This window comes from Onychostruthus taczanowskii, unplaced genomic scaffold (genome assembly GCF_017590055.1).
Source record: "Onychostruthus taczanowskii isolate IOZ18803 unplaced genomic scaffold, ASM1759005v1 scaffold38, whole genome shotgun sequence".
Lineage (NCBI taxonomy): Eukaryota > Metazoa > Chordata > Aves > Passeriformes > Passeridae > Onychostruthus > Onychostruthus taczanowskii.
The window spans coordinates 3,169,024-3,187,592 of NW_024501237.1; the positions used below are offsets into that span (position 1 = coordinate 3,169,024).

An 18,569-nucleotide genomic window follows, 5' to 3' on the forward strand; every position below is an offset into this window, starting at 1 on the left:
AGGTATAATTTGTCTGTTTGAGGAAATTTTTTGATGGCAAATACAGCAAATGTGACAAGACCAGGAAATTATTAAAAGTGTCCTACTTAATTTATGTTGAAGAGGTTAGCTAAACTGCAGCAGAACTTTTACTAACAGCCAACTGCATCCTGTAAAGGGCAGTGAAACTGATTTTGGGAGCCAATTCCATGACCCCAGCACTACTGAAAACATAATCACACAACCTCTTCTGAAATTACCAAGTGCCTGTATGAATTATTTGTAATGTTTATGAGTTTAAAGTATAAACTTTAATACAAAAGTCTAAAAAATATAGAAACTATTATTATTATTAATATTATGATGCAGAGTCTTAGCTTAGAGAATAATTTCTGAAAATAAAGGAATAATATTCCTTATTTTGTTTGAAATTTTTGCTAAGTGCCATTAGAAATTTGAGCTAGCACTCTTTAGATAGTTCTTTAGTCAATATCCAGAGTTCTTCTATTGTCAAATGAATTCTTTTGCTGGATGTTTTTTCCCTCCAGACGTTAAGTAGATGATTAGAATTACTGTTGTTGTTATTGTCCATGAACGGATAGAGAGAGCATTTGCTTTTCACATGATTAAAACTGCCCCAAGAAAAAGTTAGACATACTTTTGTGATGAAGTACACAGCTGGGAAAGTTCTAATGTTTGCCACATCCAAGGGTCCTGATCAAATGCCCATTGAGGTTAACACAGAGACTTCCTTTGACTTCCCTGGGCTATGAATCTGGCTTAGGATGAATGATCTTGTCTTGGACAAAGCCGAAACAAAGAGGGGAAGAAAAGAAAATGTGTGAAAATGAAGCTCAGCTGTCAGAGGAGCCACTCTGCTTGGAGGCTCTGACCCAGCTCCCAAGGAAGTCAACAGAAAGGGTTGTTTTTTCTTCCCTGCTCTGGCCTATGCTGCCACATTACTGAAGCTCTCTAACTTTTTTCCCCTCTGACTATGTACACTGCCTGTATAAGGACTGTCCACTGCTTTCATTTTCTTTCTGCACTTGGTTGGCTAAAGATGCATAATTATCACCAGTTTGCTGCACTTCTATGGAAGGTCCCAAAACTGTCACTAGGAAGAAAACTGCCTCTGCCTCTGGCATGCTTTTGCTGTCCCATGCCCCTGATACCTGTACCCTCCTTTTCCCAAATGGAACATTTCACCTTTATTTTGTTTCACCAAGAAATGAGTTGTTTGTTTGTTTCTTTGGTTTGTTTTGGATTGCTTTTGAAGGTTAAGAAAGGGGAAGAAAAAGAGGAGAAAATTGGTTGTGTAGGTCAAACATAACCTGAAAATGAGGATTTCAGGCTCAGAAACAACATAGTCTTTTCAAGCATTTCAAAGCAGTTTTTTCCTCTTCACAGGGAAGACAGGTTTTGTTTGGTTTTTAATTTTTTTTTTTCTGTGAATACTGTGGCACTATCTATCCAGCACTTTTTCTTTAAAGACTTAAAGGGCAAAAAGAACCTCTATCCAAGTCAAGCAGATAAGGTAACTGCATATTTCATCTAAAAGCTGAAGGCAGGATTGGGAATAGGAAATGCTCTTATTATTTTCGATATTTGTCCTTTGGAGCTTTTGTCACAGCATTTGTTTTGAGTGCCTACACAGTACAAAACAGAGTCCACTCAGACTGAGTTCCATGATAGGTACCTTTAGATAGGATATAGGTATAGATCCTGAAAGAGGAGTTTTAAATAACCTTTAAGGGTGGTATTTTTCCATATGACCTTTACTTGTGTGAGCAGTTCCATTTGGAACCTCTTGTCAGCTGCTGCAGAGAGACTCAGTGCTGAAGAACAAAGCCTAGAAGCTCTGCAAGTAGGATTTATTCAGATTATCATTATCTGGTCATTTTGGTTTTTTCCTAAAAAAAAAAAAAAAAAAAAAAAACCCAGGAGTTGTTTTTTTAGCCATAAATTCAGTGTATACCATGGGTCTGTGCAGTTGTTACTTGATCTTTACTTGCTAGCTCTGGACCTTTACCCAAAATCTTGATTTCAAAGTTTTTCCACTGTTGTTACTAACTGCTGTTGAGCTGACTGACACAGCTTTTATTTATTTAGTTACTTGTTTTATCTTTTGGTGAGACATGAAAAAGAAACCCAACAAAACCACAAAACAAACTGTACTGTGCTGATCAACCTTTTTCCCCTCCTTTAGGAGTGAAATGTTGTAGTTAACTTTGCTTTTTTTCCCTCCTTCTTCACTTCCCTGTCTCTGCTGTTCTAGTGGATATATGGTCTGTGGGATGCATTATGGGAGAAATGGTTCGCCACAAAATCCTCTTTCCAGGAAGGGACTGTATCCTTGTGCCATTTGCTGCAGCTTCACCTATTATTTGTTCCTCTTCTCCACCCCATCCCTTTTACCATAAAATGACTATACCAGGAGTGTAAAGATAGAAGCAGAAAGTTGAATCCCAGAGGTATGGCTAAATGAAAATAGCACACTACTGATATGCACAAAATTGAAAATGAAAAACAGATGCACAGAATTATTTCAGTCATTTAAATTACTCTAAAGCCTGTAATCATTCCATTTTATATACTATTTATGTCAATAAGCAATATAGAAAACAAGCATTATGAAGGCAAATTGGACAGCTTTATTTACGATTCTTCAAAGGAAAAATAAGAAAAAAGTCCTAATTTGGCCCATCTCATTCCTGTAAATCTGTTTTTCTGCTTTTATGTTTTGGAAATATTGACTTCATAACATTTGTGGTGACATCATAATCTTTTGCTTGCTAATGCATCATGGTTTTGGATTCATCTCAATGCTGTATGGGCTCAGTGTTGAGTCAATACAACATTTTTCTTTTTCTTTAAAACAAAATTAGGAATTCGACTCACCCAGTTTAAGACAACTGTTTTTCTGCTGTGGTTTCCAAATTGGCCTGAAATCAGATTCTCTTGACTGAAAAATGAACTTCCCTTTACTTGCATGAGGTCTGTGTTGTCAATTAAACGATATTTCCCTCCCATCTTGTTCTTCTTGTCTTGGGTGATATTATTTTTACCCCCTCCCAAGGTGGTGAAAGCAATATTAGAAAATGAAAACAAAAGAGGAGGTGTCTGCTTAGCCTCCTGTTTATCACAGGCTAAACCTGCCCGTGCTGGCTTGGAAATACAAGTAAGTGTGTTTTGCCCATCAGAATAAAGTAAGGCAATATAACATCTCTTCACTTTTGGAAACAAAAAGGCATCTTATTTTCAGCTAGTTGGCAGAAAGGCACCATGAAAATCTGGCATCAGCAGCCACAGGCAGTTGGTGTGAAGAAAATCCAGCTTTCACAGACATGCAGCCATGGAAGCAATTATTTTTTTGCTGACTTTTGAGTAATTCCTGTCATGTTTGTCAAAGTTGGGTCCTGCCTGTCCTGTTTTCACAGCTCTGTCAACTTCCTCTGAGAGCTGAGCTCTGCTTGGTGGCCCAGTGAAGATGCAGTTCTTCACCACTAACAGGGAGATGGAGGGACAGCAGAACCCTCCTGTTTGCTGAGGGAGTGACAGCAGCACTTTACTGCTTCCAGTCTTATAGGAACAGGGGCTGGAAAGTTATTGCTTGCAAAACAAGGCAGAGAGGTTAAAATGGTGATTTTTTTTTTTTTATTAGTAGTTAGCTTTGAGATGCTTAGCGGTGCTGAGCTGTCCCTGCAGCCTGAGGAGCAGGCTGCACACCCACCTTCAGCTGTAACCTCGAAGTTCAGAGCAGCTCCCAGCATTCCCAAGATCTGTTATTCAGTGTGATAGTTATGATGTGTTTCAGTGGTAACACCACTTCAGAAACACCATCATAATGATTCCCCCAAACAATGCACTCTTTTCCTCTTCAAAACAAAACAAAACAAAAAAACCCCAACAAAAATAAAAGAAAAACTAAACTATCCATAATAGACTTGAGGTTCAGCTGTAAATACTGAGGATATTTTCATTTAATCTCTTCTGAGTGAAGTCTGAGATTTTAGTTGATAAGCAGCTAGAATTCATACAAAGAATGGTTTCAGGATAAAAGCATAATAACGTGGTTAATGGGTTGCTCTCCTTTTTCAACAGCAAATTAGGAGATATGTTCTTTTGCCCATGTCTAGAAAAAATGTTAATGCTATATAATTTAAACAATGTAGCTTTTAAAAAAATCATTCAAACATGAGAATTGCTATGTTTCTGTCTGGCTGTGGAAACAGTCTCTTATGACAGCATTGTATTCAGGAATAGCAGTAAAATATTCTTAAAATATATTTAACATTTCAGCATCAGTTGAAAATAAAAACTGAATTTTTGAACAAATGCAGCAAACACTGTTTAAATTGTGGGACAGTCCTACTTTTTTAATAACTGGAAACCCCGTATCCTGAAATGGAATGTGGGCCAGGTCACAATTATTACCATGATTTAATGGTGGGTTTCAGGTGAGCGGGAAGTTTAAAAAAAAAAAAGAAAAAAGAAGAAGAAGAAAAAAAATTTGTACATTCATTTCCAAGTCAGTACTCCTTTGTTAACCAGTTTGATCCCATGAATGAGTTGATAATGTTGGAAAGAGTGGTTTATGTACGGGTCCATATGATTTCCCACCTCTCCATGGCTGTTGATGAGCAGATCTAGTTTCTCTCCCTCCCTCCCAGGTGCAGGAAGAGCTGGAGAAGCATTTGTGCAGCTGCACGTAAACTTCACAGAAGTGCATTACAGACTTCCCTTGGGCTACTTAAGGTTTTCCAGCAGAGAGTTTTCTAGCTGGAAGAGGCAAGTCTGTATAGAAATCAAAAATACTAGTTCTTTTTAATCATTCAAAGACTATTTTAATCATTCAAGACTGTCTACTGTGTGCCCTTGCTATCAATATGAGCTTACTCACTTCTAGTCTGGAGTAGGAACATTTTTATATGGCACAGTACACATCTAAGACAAAAATCACAGCTGCTGCCATGTTTTATGGAAAGAAAATATTTTAAAATTTAATCTCACCTAAATCATCCCACTGAGTTACCACTGCACTCAGGTGCTGCTGACTTGGAATGAAATTTCATTTTTAAAGTCTTTGTGGAAATTAAAACGTGGAGGGGATTCATTTCAGAACCTCTCATTTACATAAACAAGAAAGTCTCTCTTAAGCTGCTATGAGAAAGCTCTGGAATCTGGATAGACTACAGCTGGTTTTCAGACAAGAACAGCCTCCAGTGTCCTGGAGAGTACTGGGTAAAAATTGCCTGGCAGGTACCCTCATTGCTTGTTATTCAGCTAAGGCAGACATTTCAAAATACTGTCAGGGAAACTGCCTTGTCGGAAATCAGAACCTCTTGAGAAGAAATACACCTTTCAATCCATTTCCAGATGGATTTGCAAACCAAAATATTCCTGGCAAGTTCTGGTAAGCTTTTGTAGTCCACTTCTGAGTTTCTTGCTCAGTGTTTCTTTGATGCTTATTCCATTTTTGTTAAATTGGAAAGAATGTCAGCAGCTAAAAAGTGCCCGAACTCTTGGATACCATTGGAAATATGTTAGAAAACCCCAGGGCTTTCCCAAAAGCTGGTCCAGCTCTAGGCAATAACATCTTCAAAATCTCATAAGATTTCAATTCAAGGATTGGAAATGTATTTCTGGTTTCTTATTTGAAGAGAAGGGAAAACTTAAAATGGATGCTTTCAGGTGAGACAGTTTTATTAAGATCTGAGCTCCCAAGTCCACAGTGATATCCTACAGGCACACGTGACTTAGTGGGGAAAATAAAGTGACCAGAGCATTTATTTTCAGTACTGAAAAGAAGGAGGCATGTAGAGGATGGTACTATTAGCAATTTCACTTGTGAGTCCTTCAGCAGATCAAAGGAAAACAGTGATTTAGCCATAGAAATATATTGTGATAATAGCCAAGTGTCCTAAGTTTGGCTAGGCCTGAATTTCCACTCTAAATATGGATAACAAAATTCCTACTGCAAGTAGCTTAAAGTCTTAGAGAGTCAAAAGATAAAATGCCATTAAAGTAGGAAGAGAGAAAAATTCCAACTTCCTTCTGTGTAACTCTGAACATCGAAAAGGAATTGTGAAGAGAAGTCAGCATTAACAGATAGAGTTAATGTTTACTGCAGCCAGATTTTCAAAAATTCCCTTGCCCACCAGCTGTCTTTGAGAGTGGTGGGATTAAGAGATGCTCTCTGACATCTGACAGAAAGTGTTCTATTGCCTTAGAAAAAGAGTTTTCATCAAGAAAGTCTTTTAGGAAAAGGTGCTGCCTTTCCGCCACTCATAAACAGAATTTGTCTTTGCATGTGATCTGCATTGATTAATAGGTGTAATTTTAGTGTTTTGAGGGCAATTTGGGGTGTTTCTTAAAGTACAGTGTAATAAAAACTTCTGCATTTTTGTTAAGTGCAGTCTGTTGTTTTACTTGTTCCGGGTGGTAATTTCTTAAGGCTTGTTTTGTCTTAAAATCAAAACCAGCACCTAGCATCAGGATTATTTAAAAGGTACTGTTAAGTGTGACTTGCCTGGCTTTCCAGGTGGGATCAGCTGATTCATGTTAGCCTGCTGCTTAAGTGTGTTAGCTATGATGGCATTGATAGCTAAATTTGGATTTTGTTGACCTGGATTATTCTTCCCTGGCTATTTGGTTTTGGACTCAGGATTTGTCTTAAAGTTTGCTCACATGAGGTGAGGCCTGTTTCAAAGAGGTCTTGGGGTAGATGTGATGATGATTTGGCTGTTGCCATTTTTCTCTTTTTTTTTTTAATTGAGACTTGCGTACTCCAACAGATTAGAGTGTAATTTGCACTTAGCATGAAACCCCTATGCTGTCTGTCATCTGAGTGCCTCTTGGACTGGATCCCAGGTGCTACAGTGAAGATGATCCACTGCTTGTTTCCCATCAGTCACCTTAAAGGTTTTCAGGGCACAATGCTGCCTTGTATGAATTTCAACCAAGGAAAGTTTTAATTGTGTTTTCTGGCACCTATGAGAATTGGATGGTCTCAAATGTATTGGAGGTTTTTTTCTGTGGAATTAGTCATCTTTTTTCTTGATGGCAGCTGTGCTAAACTGAGCTGAGACAGACTGGAACAGTTCATCAGAGAATTTAGAACTTGTGGACAAAACAGTACTGAAATGCCTTTTGTCAAGAGCATGCAGGTATTTGGATGGGATGAAAATAAAGAACTGGAACACCTTCAAAATCACATGAAGCTGAGTCAGGGGAGGTTTAGGCTGGATACCAGGAAAAGGTTTTCGCCTAGAGGATGATTGGGCACCAGTACAGGGCAGTGGTCACAGCACCAACCCAACAGAGTTCAAGGAGTGTTTGGACAAAGCTCTCAGGCACAGGGTGTGACTCCTGGGGTGTGCTGAGCAGGGCCAGGAGTTGGACTTGATCCTGATGGGTCCCTTCAACTCAGCACATTCTGTGATTCCTGTTCCAGATATGAAAACATACAAGTATCTCCAAATGATCTGCTAATCTGTTTGTATTTTAGCAAGAGAGACTACCTGTGGGTTTCCTGCTGGAAGATGTAACACAAGAGTACTTGAATAGTCTTTGAGACCTGAGAAGAGATACTTCAAAATCAAAACATAAAAGAAGCTAAAAGAGGACCTGAAGCTAGGAAATGCAGGATGTACAAAACAGGCTTTCAATGCTGTGGTCTGTTAGACACAGAGTAGTGTGTGTTTCACGTTCCTTGGCAAGATTATATGTAGGTCTCTCTAACTATGATGGGGTTTTTTAATATAGATATATCCAAAAGAAAATGGGAGAAAGGGAAGGGTGTAAGTAATCCCTTGTGCCTCCACTAATTCTTGAGCTTTCTGCTCAGGGTTCCCATGACTTCCCATGGCTTTTTCAGTCATTTTTTAACAGTCATTTTTTAGCACTTGTTTGGCACTGCAGCCTAAGAGGCAGGAGCCTTCTCCAGTGCAGGCTTCCCAATGGGTCACAGAAAGTTTTAAAAAAGACAGAAAATCATAGGTTGGTTTGAAACCTCACCCTTGTAAAATGGTGGCAATTCCCTTTTGGTTCCATATGGCATCTGTCAGGAGAGCACCTGTATTCCATGGTGTTTGGCAACAAGAAAATTAGAAGTCACTAAGGCAAATATTCAAACACTTAGGAATCTTATTACTGGTATTGAGAAATATTAAGGTTTTCATAACATCATGTGGAAAGTGGTGTTTCAAATTAGAAAGGAAAAACTTCCTCAGGAAATCTTAATGGATTGAGCTGATATCGTGCTGAGTGAGCCCTTGTTAAAACATATCGAAATTCAAGCATATAACAAATACAAGCACAAAGGGGAGGGTTTTGGTATCTCAGCAAGGAGATTGGAATGTCAGAAAACTGGGAGTTTGCCATGGCTTAGCCAGAATTGAGGGAGATAAGGGTTTGGTGGTTTGGGGAGGGTTTTAATCCTTTTCAAGAGTTTGAACCATCTCCACAATGGTCATTGGGAGTGCCACGCATCACAGACTTTCCTTGACATTGGCAGGTCTGGAGCCTTTATAGCTGTGGTACCTGGAGCATGTGGAAAAAAAAGTACCTTTGCCCATGTATTACTGAAAACTACCCTATATTTTTATAAATCACGCCCTTTTTTTATTGCATAGAAATAACAGATAAACCTTTAAAAGCAAGGTACAGCATCCAGTACAGGCTACTATATTTTTCATGCTGAAAAATCAAGTAAGGGCTTAGAAATGGTTCTTCAGAGCAGACATCAGTACAGATCTGCAAGAGTACTCAAAACAGAGATGGAGGTAAAGAGAGGTGCTGCCCAGCAAGGTGTCTGTCCATTTTAGGAGAATTTGGAGAGAGAAGCTCGCTGTTATCACTGGCATACTCAGCTGCCTTGACATTTTACTGGAGTTTGCACCTTAGCCACTGGCAAGCAGTGTTGTGGGATAAATATTGTGGCCTACAGTTACACAAGTCAAATCAGGTGTCATGATTTGCTTCATTAATATGACTATCATTAGCTTCTTCAGTTAGTTTTGAGGAGGTGAACATCTCTTTTCAGCTGGCAGAGGGGTGATTTCTGCATCACTGAAACAGGAGCTGTTACAAATGTGAATGTTTGGTATTCTCACTAGTGCTCTGGGAAGAAAGTGTGAACCAGCCCATGAATTTGGAAAAGATAGCAAAGCTCATTCAGGTGTGCATGCATCCCTGGTCTCTGGAGTGTCCTGTGGCTTGCATTTAATGAATTTCATTTTGAATGTCACAATTTTCATTGAATGACAGTCAGATCTTACTGAGTGCAAGACTGAAAAGCCACCCCAGTGAGAGTTTGAGCAAGGGCAATTACAGATTCTCCCTGTGGGCTCCCTCTCATTGTTTTGTGAAGTCCCAGAGAACCTGCACTTTTGCAGGAGGAGAATGTAGATTTATCAGGGAGATTTCTACAGAAGGTTGACTTGGGTCCTCTCCATATAGAAACATCTTTGGGTAGTTCTACAATTCCTGACCCTTCTGCATCTCTGCTGGAGGGAATCTGAAATCTGGAAGGATGAGCAAGAACTCATTTGGGTCATGAAGTACCTGTTTGGTGGGGAAGAAAACCAGGAGGTGGCCCAGAGATTTCCTGTATGTTTAAAATGTTTTTTTCCTTTGTTCAGGAAAATATTTTTTTCCTTTGTTCCTTTGTTGCATTTGGTTTCTGGTGAGCACTTGTTCAAGCTGGCAATGCCAGGGTGCCTTTGGTGTCCTTGCCAAGTTTACTTGTATTCTAAAGTACATGTGGACATTTAAGAATGTGTTCCAGGGTGTGCAATAATCTGGTTTGTAGAGCTTCTGAACACATTAAAAATCCCCTAGTCCTAGTAATCCAGGACCTGGATAATGCAGTGGCGAGTGGGTTTCCCATCAAGGACTACCCAAATCCCAACAGTTCCACTTCAGAGAGTCTTGAACAGCCTTAGGTTAAATTCCTTAACGCTGTTTCACACGATCTTACAAACATCAAGGTAAACAGCTGCTAAACTGAAACTTTACCTTGAATCATGGAGAGGTCTGTCACTAGAAGTTAGCCTGCTCTTGATTAAAGCTTAGGGATGTCCCATGTGTTAAGGCAGCATTGCCAGCATTTGTGATTACTCACATTTGAACAAAAAAAAACTTTTACCAGGTGTAGATTTTCAGTGCTTTGGAGCTGAATGCAGGTGTTTAGAGCTTGTGGTGTGCTTGTTTTTTTTCTGATGTTTGTATGAGTGAAATTACTTGGACTGCAACATCTGGATTGATGTTGGACTAGATGAAGCAGAGGATCAAGGCATAGATCTCAGTTCTGCAGTCCTTTCTGGAGCTTTGCACAAGTCTCAGTGCCTTGACTAGGACTTCTGACAGCTGCTGCTGTATGTGCTAAAATTGTTAACCTCCAACCAACTACTTCTAACATGCAGCCAAATCCTGGTTCCACTTTGATTTATTTCTAATTGCCTCAGGAGGTGAAAAACAGGCGGCTGTCAAGAAGGATGTTGGTTATATTTAGGTGTTTATCTTTGCTCCTTCTGGTTTGGAAATTTTCAAAGACCTTCCTTCCCAAAATCTCAGGCACAGAGGGGAATAATCATCTCTGATTTTACACGGTTTGCAGTTTAGTAAGGCACTAGTTCAACTTGTGTGTGTGCCCTCTGGAGCATAGCATAGAGCAGTGATGTCAGGAGGCAGCCTCTGAAAATGAAAAGGAATTAATAACAGATGAACAAACAACTGCTTGCTCTATCTTTTCCTGATATTTTGCATGCCATTTAGCTTGTGATGAAAGCAGCAATAATTTGCATCTCTAGGTCTGCTTATTGCTTCCAAACAAGTAGCCTTTTCTTTGGTTCTTTGTTTTTTGTTTATTGATTTCTTTATTGTGTAGTGTTGAAGCTTTTCATATGCTAAATAAAGCAACAAGGGACCCTTAGACCCAGGCATGTTAAGATTTCCACAAATAGGGCATTTGCTTTCAAAGTCAAATGCACTTTAAACTGTTGCTAAATATGAAATTGTAAGAGTAAATTTAACCAAGCAGCATGACGCTTTCATATTTTTTCCCCAGTTCCTGGCCCTGAGACACCAGTCTGTCCCTGTGCTTGCTTTCATGCCCTATGACTTATCATAGAGCAAGGACAGCAGAGGTAATGTGGTTACATGGAATCAGTATGGGGGGAAATGTCACCTTAATCCTGTGCTGGATATAAGGAGTCTTGAGTTTCATCTTGTGGTCCAGTGTAAATTGTGGTGAGCTTTGTTTGACCCAGCTGAACTGCTCTTCCCTGAAGAAGGTAAATAGGCCCCTGATTTTCTCTGAATTTCACTGCAGAAGGTACAGCTTAGCACTTCTGTGTCTCAACTGGCCTATTTAGAAATCACCATTTCCTATCATGGCAAATGGAAATCTTATGAGATTCTCAAGATCCCTGTGATGGACTGCTGGCTTCACTGAGATTCGCTGGAAGTGAGCCAACAGGCCCTAAAGCAAGCATTGTTGGAGCTGAATGATCTCAAAAATTCTATTCATAACCCTGAATCAGCAGTGGATATGTCTTCACAAGGACCCAAGTTCTTTTTGTGGCTTCTGGCAGTTCAGCTTGTGAAAATATGCATGGATCTCTGGTAGCTGGAATGATAAAGGAATAGCAATTTGCATATCCTTATTGAATACAGAGACCAGCATTCATTTACAAGACAAAGCATCATAAACCTAGGTAATGAATACAAATGAAAACTTGAAAAAGACAAAATTAATTAGTAAATTTTAATTACAAAGTTTTATTATGACACAGTAGCCAGCCGCGGGTCTCAGTTGGGTTTCTGTATTTAATGGCATTGTCTTTCATCCACACTGGGGTAAAGGAAACTGTTGGAGTTGATTTTTCTCAGACCTGCTCTGTTGTCATGAAACTTGTGTGCTCAGGCAGAAAAGCAGCCGCTGAGAGCAGGAGGCAGGTCTGTGTCTGCAGGCGCTGTGCTATAGCATGATTGGATAAGTCTTCTCATTTGTTTGTTGTTCTGTTCCTGTTTTCTTGTTTACCTTCATTTCATTTTTGTTTTCAGTTGACATGTGGTCAGTAGGGTGCATCATGGGAGAAATGATTAAAGGTGCTGTGTTGTTTCCTGGCACTGATCGTATCCTTCCTAGCAGCCATTCTGGCCCCTCTAGGTACTTCCAACCCTTTTCCTTCCAGCCCCTTCCCACCAGACTAGTGCTGACATACCTCTGTTCTGTACCTAAAGAGCTGGCTTAAGTCCCACTGCAAAATCCCTGCAAACCAAAATGTCAACAAACCATTACTGCCTCTCAGCAAAAGCCTTAGGTGAAAGCCACAGTAAGTACAGCATGAGGAGATGGAAAACAGCATCCCACACAGTTCATCAGCATCGCTTTCTGCAGCCAGTGACCACAGCTTTGTTGTTATGAATGTCTCTTTTTTAATTTGGTGGTGTGTGTTTGGGAGGGGCGTGCTTTTTAAAGGTGGTAGAAGGGGAGGCACATGTCACTGCTTACTTCAGGGAGAGATGTTAGAGGTTCTGCATTCACGCGCATTTCTGCATCTCTGTGATACTCAGACATAATTCATAGAAATACTTATTTGTTATAGACTCATGGAATTGCTTATTTGCTTTGTTTGGTTGCTCTTTGGGTGGTATTAAAGTACAAAAGTAGGAAATGGTTTCAGTTTGGGCATAACTTCTTCCCAAGACTAAAATCATCACTTGGTAGTAATTTAATGACTCAGAAGTCTGGATGTTGGGAAACTCTTGTAGTGGACTTGGGTCTGCCATCTTTTATTTAAGCACATGAAACTATTATGTGAAAGCAGAATATATTCTTGGCATCAACAAGAACTGATTTACAAATAAACACAATAAATTAGTGGACAAGCAGACAAGGAATACATTTGTTTTCCTTGGAGACCACTCTACACTCAGGGCTGAGGCAGCCATATTTCTTATTTTGTTCCATGTTTTATTGAAGCACTTTAGTTATTTATCAGACTGTGAAACACTTCCTTGTGTGTAACAATAACTGAAATCAGTACATGCTTAATCTAATACCAGTCTTCCTATCCATAGGATCATGAATATGAGAAATGGACATGGCCTGTGTACAAGTTTTCCTTTTATTTTAAATTCTGTAGTTAGATAACAGAGGAGTTTCCAGGCATTATTAATTTTTATGTAACTTTCTCTGAGTAGGTGTGCATGTATACTTGGGTGTGTATATGCACATACTTACCAGCTCACTTCAGCACTTCTGACCTCATTTACATTTTAAAGGGTTCAATATTTTGATCAAAATGTGGGAAAAGTATCATCTGAAGAGCATGAAAGAAATGAGAGTAGGTAATTATATCATTAATATTTTCACAGCCTTGCCTAGTAATATTCTAACTTGTGTTTTGTCCAAAATGCTAGGTGAGCATACCCATACTGAAATGAGCAATACACTTTCCTTGTGTCTTTGTATGATCTGTAGCACATCTCCTCTGCCTATGTGAAAGTAAACGTTTCCCTTCTGTGTGTTAATGGAAATCATTAGCATCGATCTGTGCTCCAGGTCTGCTGTGCTTGTTTCCTGTCAATGTGGAGTCAAACATTTGAGCATCCCTCAGTGATGTAGTCAGAACTGGTTTTATGTTCATAGACCTACATTTTATAAGCCAGCATTTAAAGATATTCCTAAATAAGTCCAAAAAAGAATTGAATATGTCTTAAATAGCACTTCAAAAACTGGTTTCTTTGACACAGCTGCACGCTTGTTAAAAAGAACTTGCACAAAGCCTCTATAATTAAAGCATTGTGTGCCATCTATTATTGTAATAACTCCATAGAAATTGTCTGTTTTCCAGCTGCTGATTTCTTTGGGATTGGCCTGTAATTGAGTGCATGTTCTTCATTTTTATTTATGACACGTTACTAAACTTTCTCTGTGTTTTCTGTAGCTCTCTGCTTTTCTTCTGCTGTTCCATGGCTGCCAATTCCATGGACAGAGAATGATACCATTGCTTTCTTTCAGGCTCCTCCTCAAAGCCACCTCTTCTCCAAATCCACCCCCCACACCCCTTCCCTGCTGCTGGGCAGCCACGAGCAGGGGTTCAGCACTTCTGGCTCCCCTGCCCATCTGTGCAGCTGAAAACCAGTCGGGAAATGACCTCGTGCCATCCTCTGCCTTAAACCTGCACAGAAAATGCTTAGCATTGCTGTAAAAAAGATTATTTCTTCAGACGAGTGATGGAGTTGGGCAGCTGGATAATTCCATCAGCAGGGACTCTAAGCCCTCAGTGCTCAGGGGCAGCATACTTAAGGATGTGTTTAAGTGCAGGAGCAAGAGTAATTAAACATCCGTTTCTTTAAAAAAGTTTCCTCTTTGACACAAAATGGGTTAAGCCTGGCAATGTACCAGAATCTGCTATCAGCAATTTTTTCTTAACAGGCAGTGTTTCATTTCGCATCCACACTGTGATTTGAAGAGTATTTAATACTAATTTGCGTCAGTTTTTATGCATAAATAACCATGAAAAGCAGTTTTGAAGCTAAAAGATTGAATATTTGTGAGAAGTGCACTGTCAGTCATATATTTGACTGCAAAATTTATTATTTGCCATTTTCCAGTGGTTAAAGAGTGTAGGTCATTTAATGCTGTTACTGTTTACACAACTAAATAGTCCATTCAGCTAACTTTAAAAATTTAAGTAGCAAAATTCTGAAGCAGAAAAGCAGAAAATACCTCTGAGTAAGTGCAGAGTGGAGTGCTTAGCTAGGCGGCTGCTTTGTCCTACTCCTGTAATTCTGAATTCATCTGAATTCACTGAAGTCACTGGGGTGAAACTGAATCCACCTCTATTCTCTTTTAAACTCACAGTTGGGAAGAATGATCGGCTGTGTCCAAAATCCTCGTGGTCTTTATTGTTCCTCAAATTTTACTATTTCTCCATCAATTTTCATGTATGCATGTGATGCACTTAATTTGTCTGCTATAGCTTTTTCTTTTTTCCTTTTTATTTTTTAATTTCGTATGAAAACTTCATTTCAATGTTGACAGCAGTAGTTCTGCTTTCAAAAAGCAATCAGCATGAAGCTTGCACCTAATTGTGCCTCGAGCAAGGACATGGTGTGTTGTGTTGCCTCAGGAATAATGGGATAAGCTGGCTGTACCTGAGTCTGACTCTTGTTCCACGTGTTCTTCTCAAGATTTTGTGAGGGAGACTGTTAACCTTTTCTCCTTGCTGCATGGATGATCTGGAGGAGTGAAGAAGGTGCCTTAGTCCTTTGGTGAGCTGTGAAAGTATAGTTACACTTTTTTTTTTGGCTGCTGCAGGCACTTTGGGCAGACAAGGATGAATGTGCCTTTGATTCCGGTAGCTGGACAAGCTCAGGGAGCCAAGTATATATTCAGTAGAGAGATGTGATGTCAGCTGCTCTTAGTAAATATCTGCACAAGCTTATGCAGCCTTATTCTGCCTTATTCTACAGCTGCAATCGTGCCATGCATGTTGTAGGGATTGGAGTATAAGGGGATTGCTGGCTCTTGTGCTCTGTGGAAGTGTCCTGTTCTGCTCCCTTGTCCCTGAGGGCAGTTTCCCACAGGGCCCTATTGTTCAAGACTCCTTGAACAGCTGGAACTTTGCTTTCCAAAAATTTGGGGTCCTGACTTTACTCTTCACCTGACCCATATCCCTCAGCAGTGCAAACTCCACCAGTGCAGGGTTATGGTTGAACCGACAGGAGCTCCTGGGACGAGTGAAGTGATCTGAATCTTGACTCCATGTTTCAGAAGGCTGATTTATTATATTACGATATATATTATATTAAAATGCTATATTAAAACTATACTAAAAGAATAGAGAGAAAAGGATTCATCTGAAGGCTAGAAAGAACAGGAATGGAATGAATAACAAAGCCTCCTGACTCCTAGGGAGTCCAAGCCAGCTGACTGTGATTGGCCATTAATTAGAAACAACCAACATGCCCCAGTCACAGCTGCCCCTGTTGCATTCCACAGCAGCAGATAGTTATTGTTTGCATTTCTTTCCTGAGGCTCCTCAGCTTCTCAGGAGAAAAAATCCTAGCAAAGGATTTTTCATAAAATATAATGGCTACACAGGATCGCTGCAACCCTGGCAGCCTTCAGTGGACTTTAGTAGTGTCCTTGTCAGTGCTGGGTTAACAGCTGGGCTTGATCCTAGAGGTCTTTTCCAACCTAAACATTCTATGTCTATATGAAATTTCTCCCTGAAGTTGTTAGGCATCAGTCACATCAGAGCTCTTGAAATCTTCAGCCAGTGCCAGGTGCAGCAGCAGATGTGTTTGTAGAGGAAGTTCTCCAGCCATCAACAGATTTGATGAGCTTATACTTGAGCTGAGCTGCTGAAAAAATGTTGGGCAGAGCTTCAAAGCCATATTGTGGAATTCAGGAGATAAACGGGGCCTTTTTGAGCTCAGGAAGCATAGCTGAATTTCAGAAGATAACCAAGACCATTAAAGATTCTCAGAGTTAAAACACTCCTTCAGACCTCAAGCTGAGACTCAGTGCTCGAAAATTGAAGAACATGACCAGTGTGAGATGAAGAAAATAGACAGAAATACATGTAAGCCATCAATACCCTTGAAGGACCTCTTTTTTTTTAAGTCCACACTTCTGGCCATTTCATTTCAACAAAAACAAAACTGTATTTTTCAAGACTCATGTTCTGAAACAATAATTTCACTTTCAGTAGATTCCTTCCAGGCATAGAGTTAATTTACTTACAAACTTCACATCAAATTGATCTGCATTGCTGGTGACATGTAGAGCAGAAATATTACTGTAGTTTCTGAAAATACTTTTCAATATACATATTTTGCCTAATAATTTTGTCTGGGTTCCATAAACAAATGCTGCTGTAATGAGTCAGAATGATCTATAAAGTCCAGCAGTATCTGTACACAAGTCATTATAGCACAGGCCATAATCTTTTTTTAAAAGATGGGTTTGTACTTTCTAGGATTAGTGGCAAAATTATTTTCTCAGGCATCACAGAAGATCTCAATAACTGCCCTAAAGCTTTCTCTGCTTTATGCAGAAGATGCAGGGACTGTTCTGAAAACATAAGAGAACAGGTTATTGGAAACTGTTCCAGAAAGCCTTCTAAGAACAAATTTTTTGTACCTTTCCTTTGTCAGGAAATCTGAGCTTATGGAAAAAGATATAGAGCCTGCAGAAATTTTGCACAGAAGTCTACTCTGGTCTTACCTGTTAAAACAAGTACGGATTTAGTGGTTACAACAGTAAGCAAAACAGCATTTTGTGATTTTCAGGGTATCACTGGCAGTTAGAAATCATAAACTCCTTAGGAAAAGCAGCTTTGTGTACTTGCACAATAAATTAATTCTTCTTTAAATCTGAGATGAGAATGATACTCTATTTGAAATGTATTTTTTTTGGTGTGGTTTTTCTGTGAGCAACAATGCTGAATTATTACAGTGGTTCCATGGAAACAGTGCTGTTTGTGGATAACCCACCAAAAAATGAGTGCCCAGGCTGCAAAAATCCACTCCCAGAACTATTAAATGGATGAAAGTTTATCCATTGCCTACTTAATTATTTTCAATGCAGCAATGTAACTCTTTTAGAAATGTTTGTACTAAACACAAATTGTTTGAACTTTGACAGTGTGCTAACAGTTTATAATTTTATCTTGGAAAACCTGCCATCTGTATGCAGATACAAGGAAAACACTTGCTCCTATCCAATAATACAACTCAGTTCATACATTTTGACAACTGCTCTATTGCATATTTATTGTATTTTCTCATGAAGATTTTTTATGTCTCTACTTATTCAGCCTTTTCTCTTTGCTGACTTTCCATCCTTTGAGTGATGTGTACAGCTTCCACTCCTTGGAAGTCAGAGGAAATGTAGAGAAAGAACTGATACAAAAGATTAATGAAGTGTTGGTTGCTGGAGGTGGCTCAGAATAGATATAGATATAGACTGATAGATACACGAATATATAGAATGGTGTATGTTGTTGAATATTCTTGAACTTTGAGGCTAAAATTTGTCTTTCTTTAAACACTGGGCAGTTGAGTAACTGTTAATTGCCCTGCACTCGTAAAGGGAAAAAGGAACTTTTGAATAATTACACAAAACACAGAATGGTTCTGTTTTCTCCTGATTCTGGAAGAGGAACAACCCTACAGTTTCCAGGAACCTGTTTTCTATGTTTTGGGCTTGAGGAGTCTATTCTTGATTTCTTATCCAAGTTGTTGCAGGTACACCTGAGATTCAGAAGCAAACTGATCTCATACCAACTTCACTGACAGTAAAACCAGAAACATTTTAGGATTCTGCTGTATCACTAAGATCCTACTTCCTATGCTGTCTCCTAGATGGCTTTTATAAACACCTGTAACATGTTTGTGGTGTAACAGCCGGCAGTGTGCCCCATCCCTGAAAGTGCTCAAAGCCAGGTTGGATGGGGCTTTAAGAAACCTGGCCTAGTGAGAGATGTCCCTACCCATGGCAGGGGACTTGGAACGAGATGAGATGTTCTCTAACATCCAATCCAAACCATTCTATGATTCTATGATTTTCT

General features: G+C 39.4%; 1 protein-coding gene across 3 annotated transcripts in view; it reads left to right on the forward strand.

Moving 5' to 3' along the window:
- Positions 1-18,569, forward strand: part of MAPK10 (mitogen-activated protein kinase 10) — an 89,323-nt gene that overhangs the window by 47,712 nt on the left and 23,042 nt on the right. For 2 of the 3 annotated variants that reach the window (XM_041412093.1, XM_041412094.1), the window contains one exon: positions 12,046-12,117. The exons of the other annotated variant lie outside the window; for it this stretch is intronic. In XM_041412093.1, coding sequence (XP_041268027.1) covers positions 12,046-12,117 — 72 coding nt within the window. The remainder of the gene's footprint in view (positions 1-12,045; positions 12,118-18,569) is intronic. 3 annotated transcript variants of the gene reach the window in all.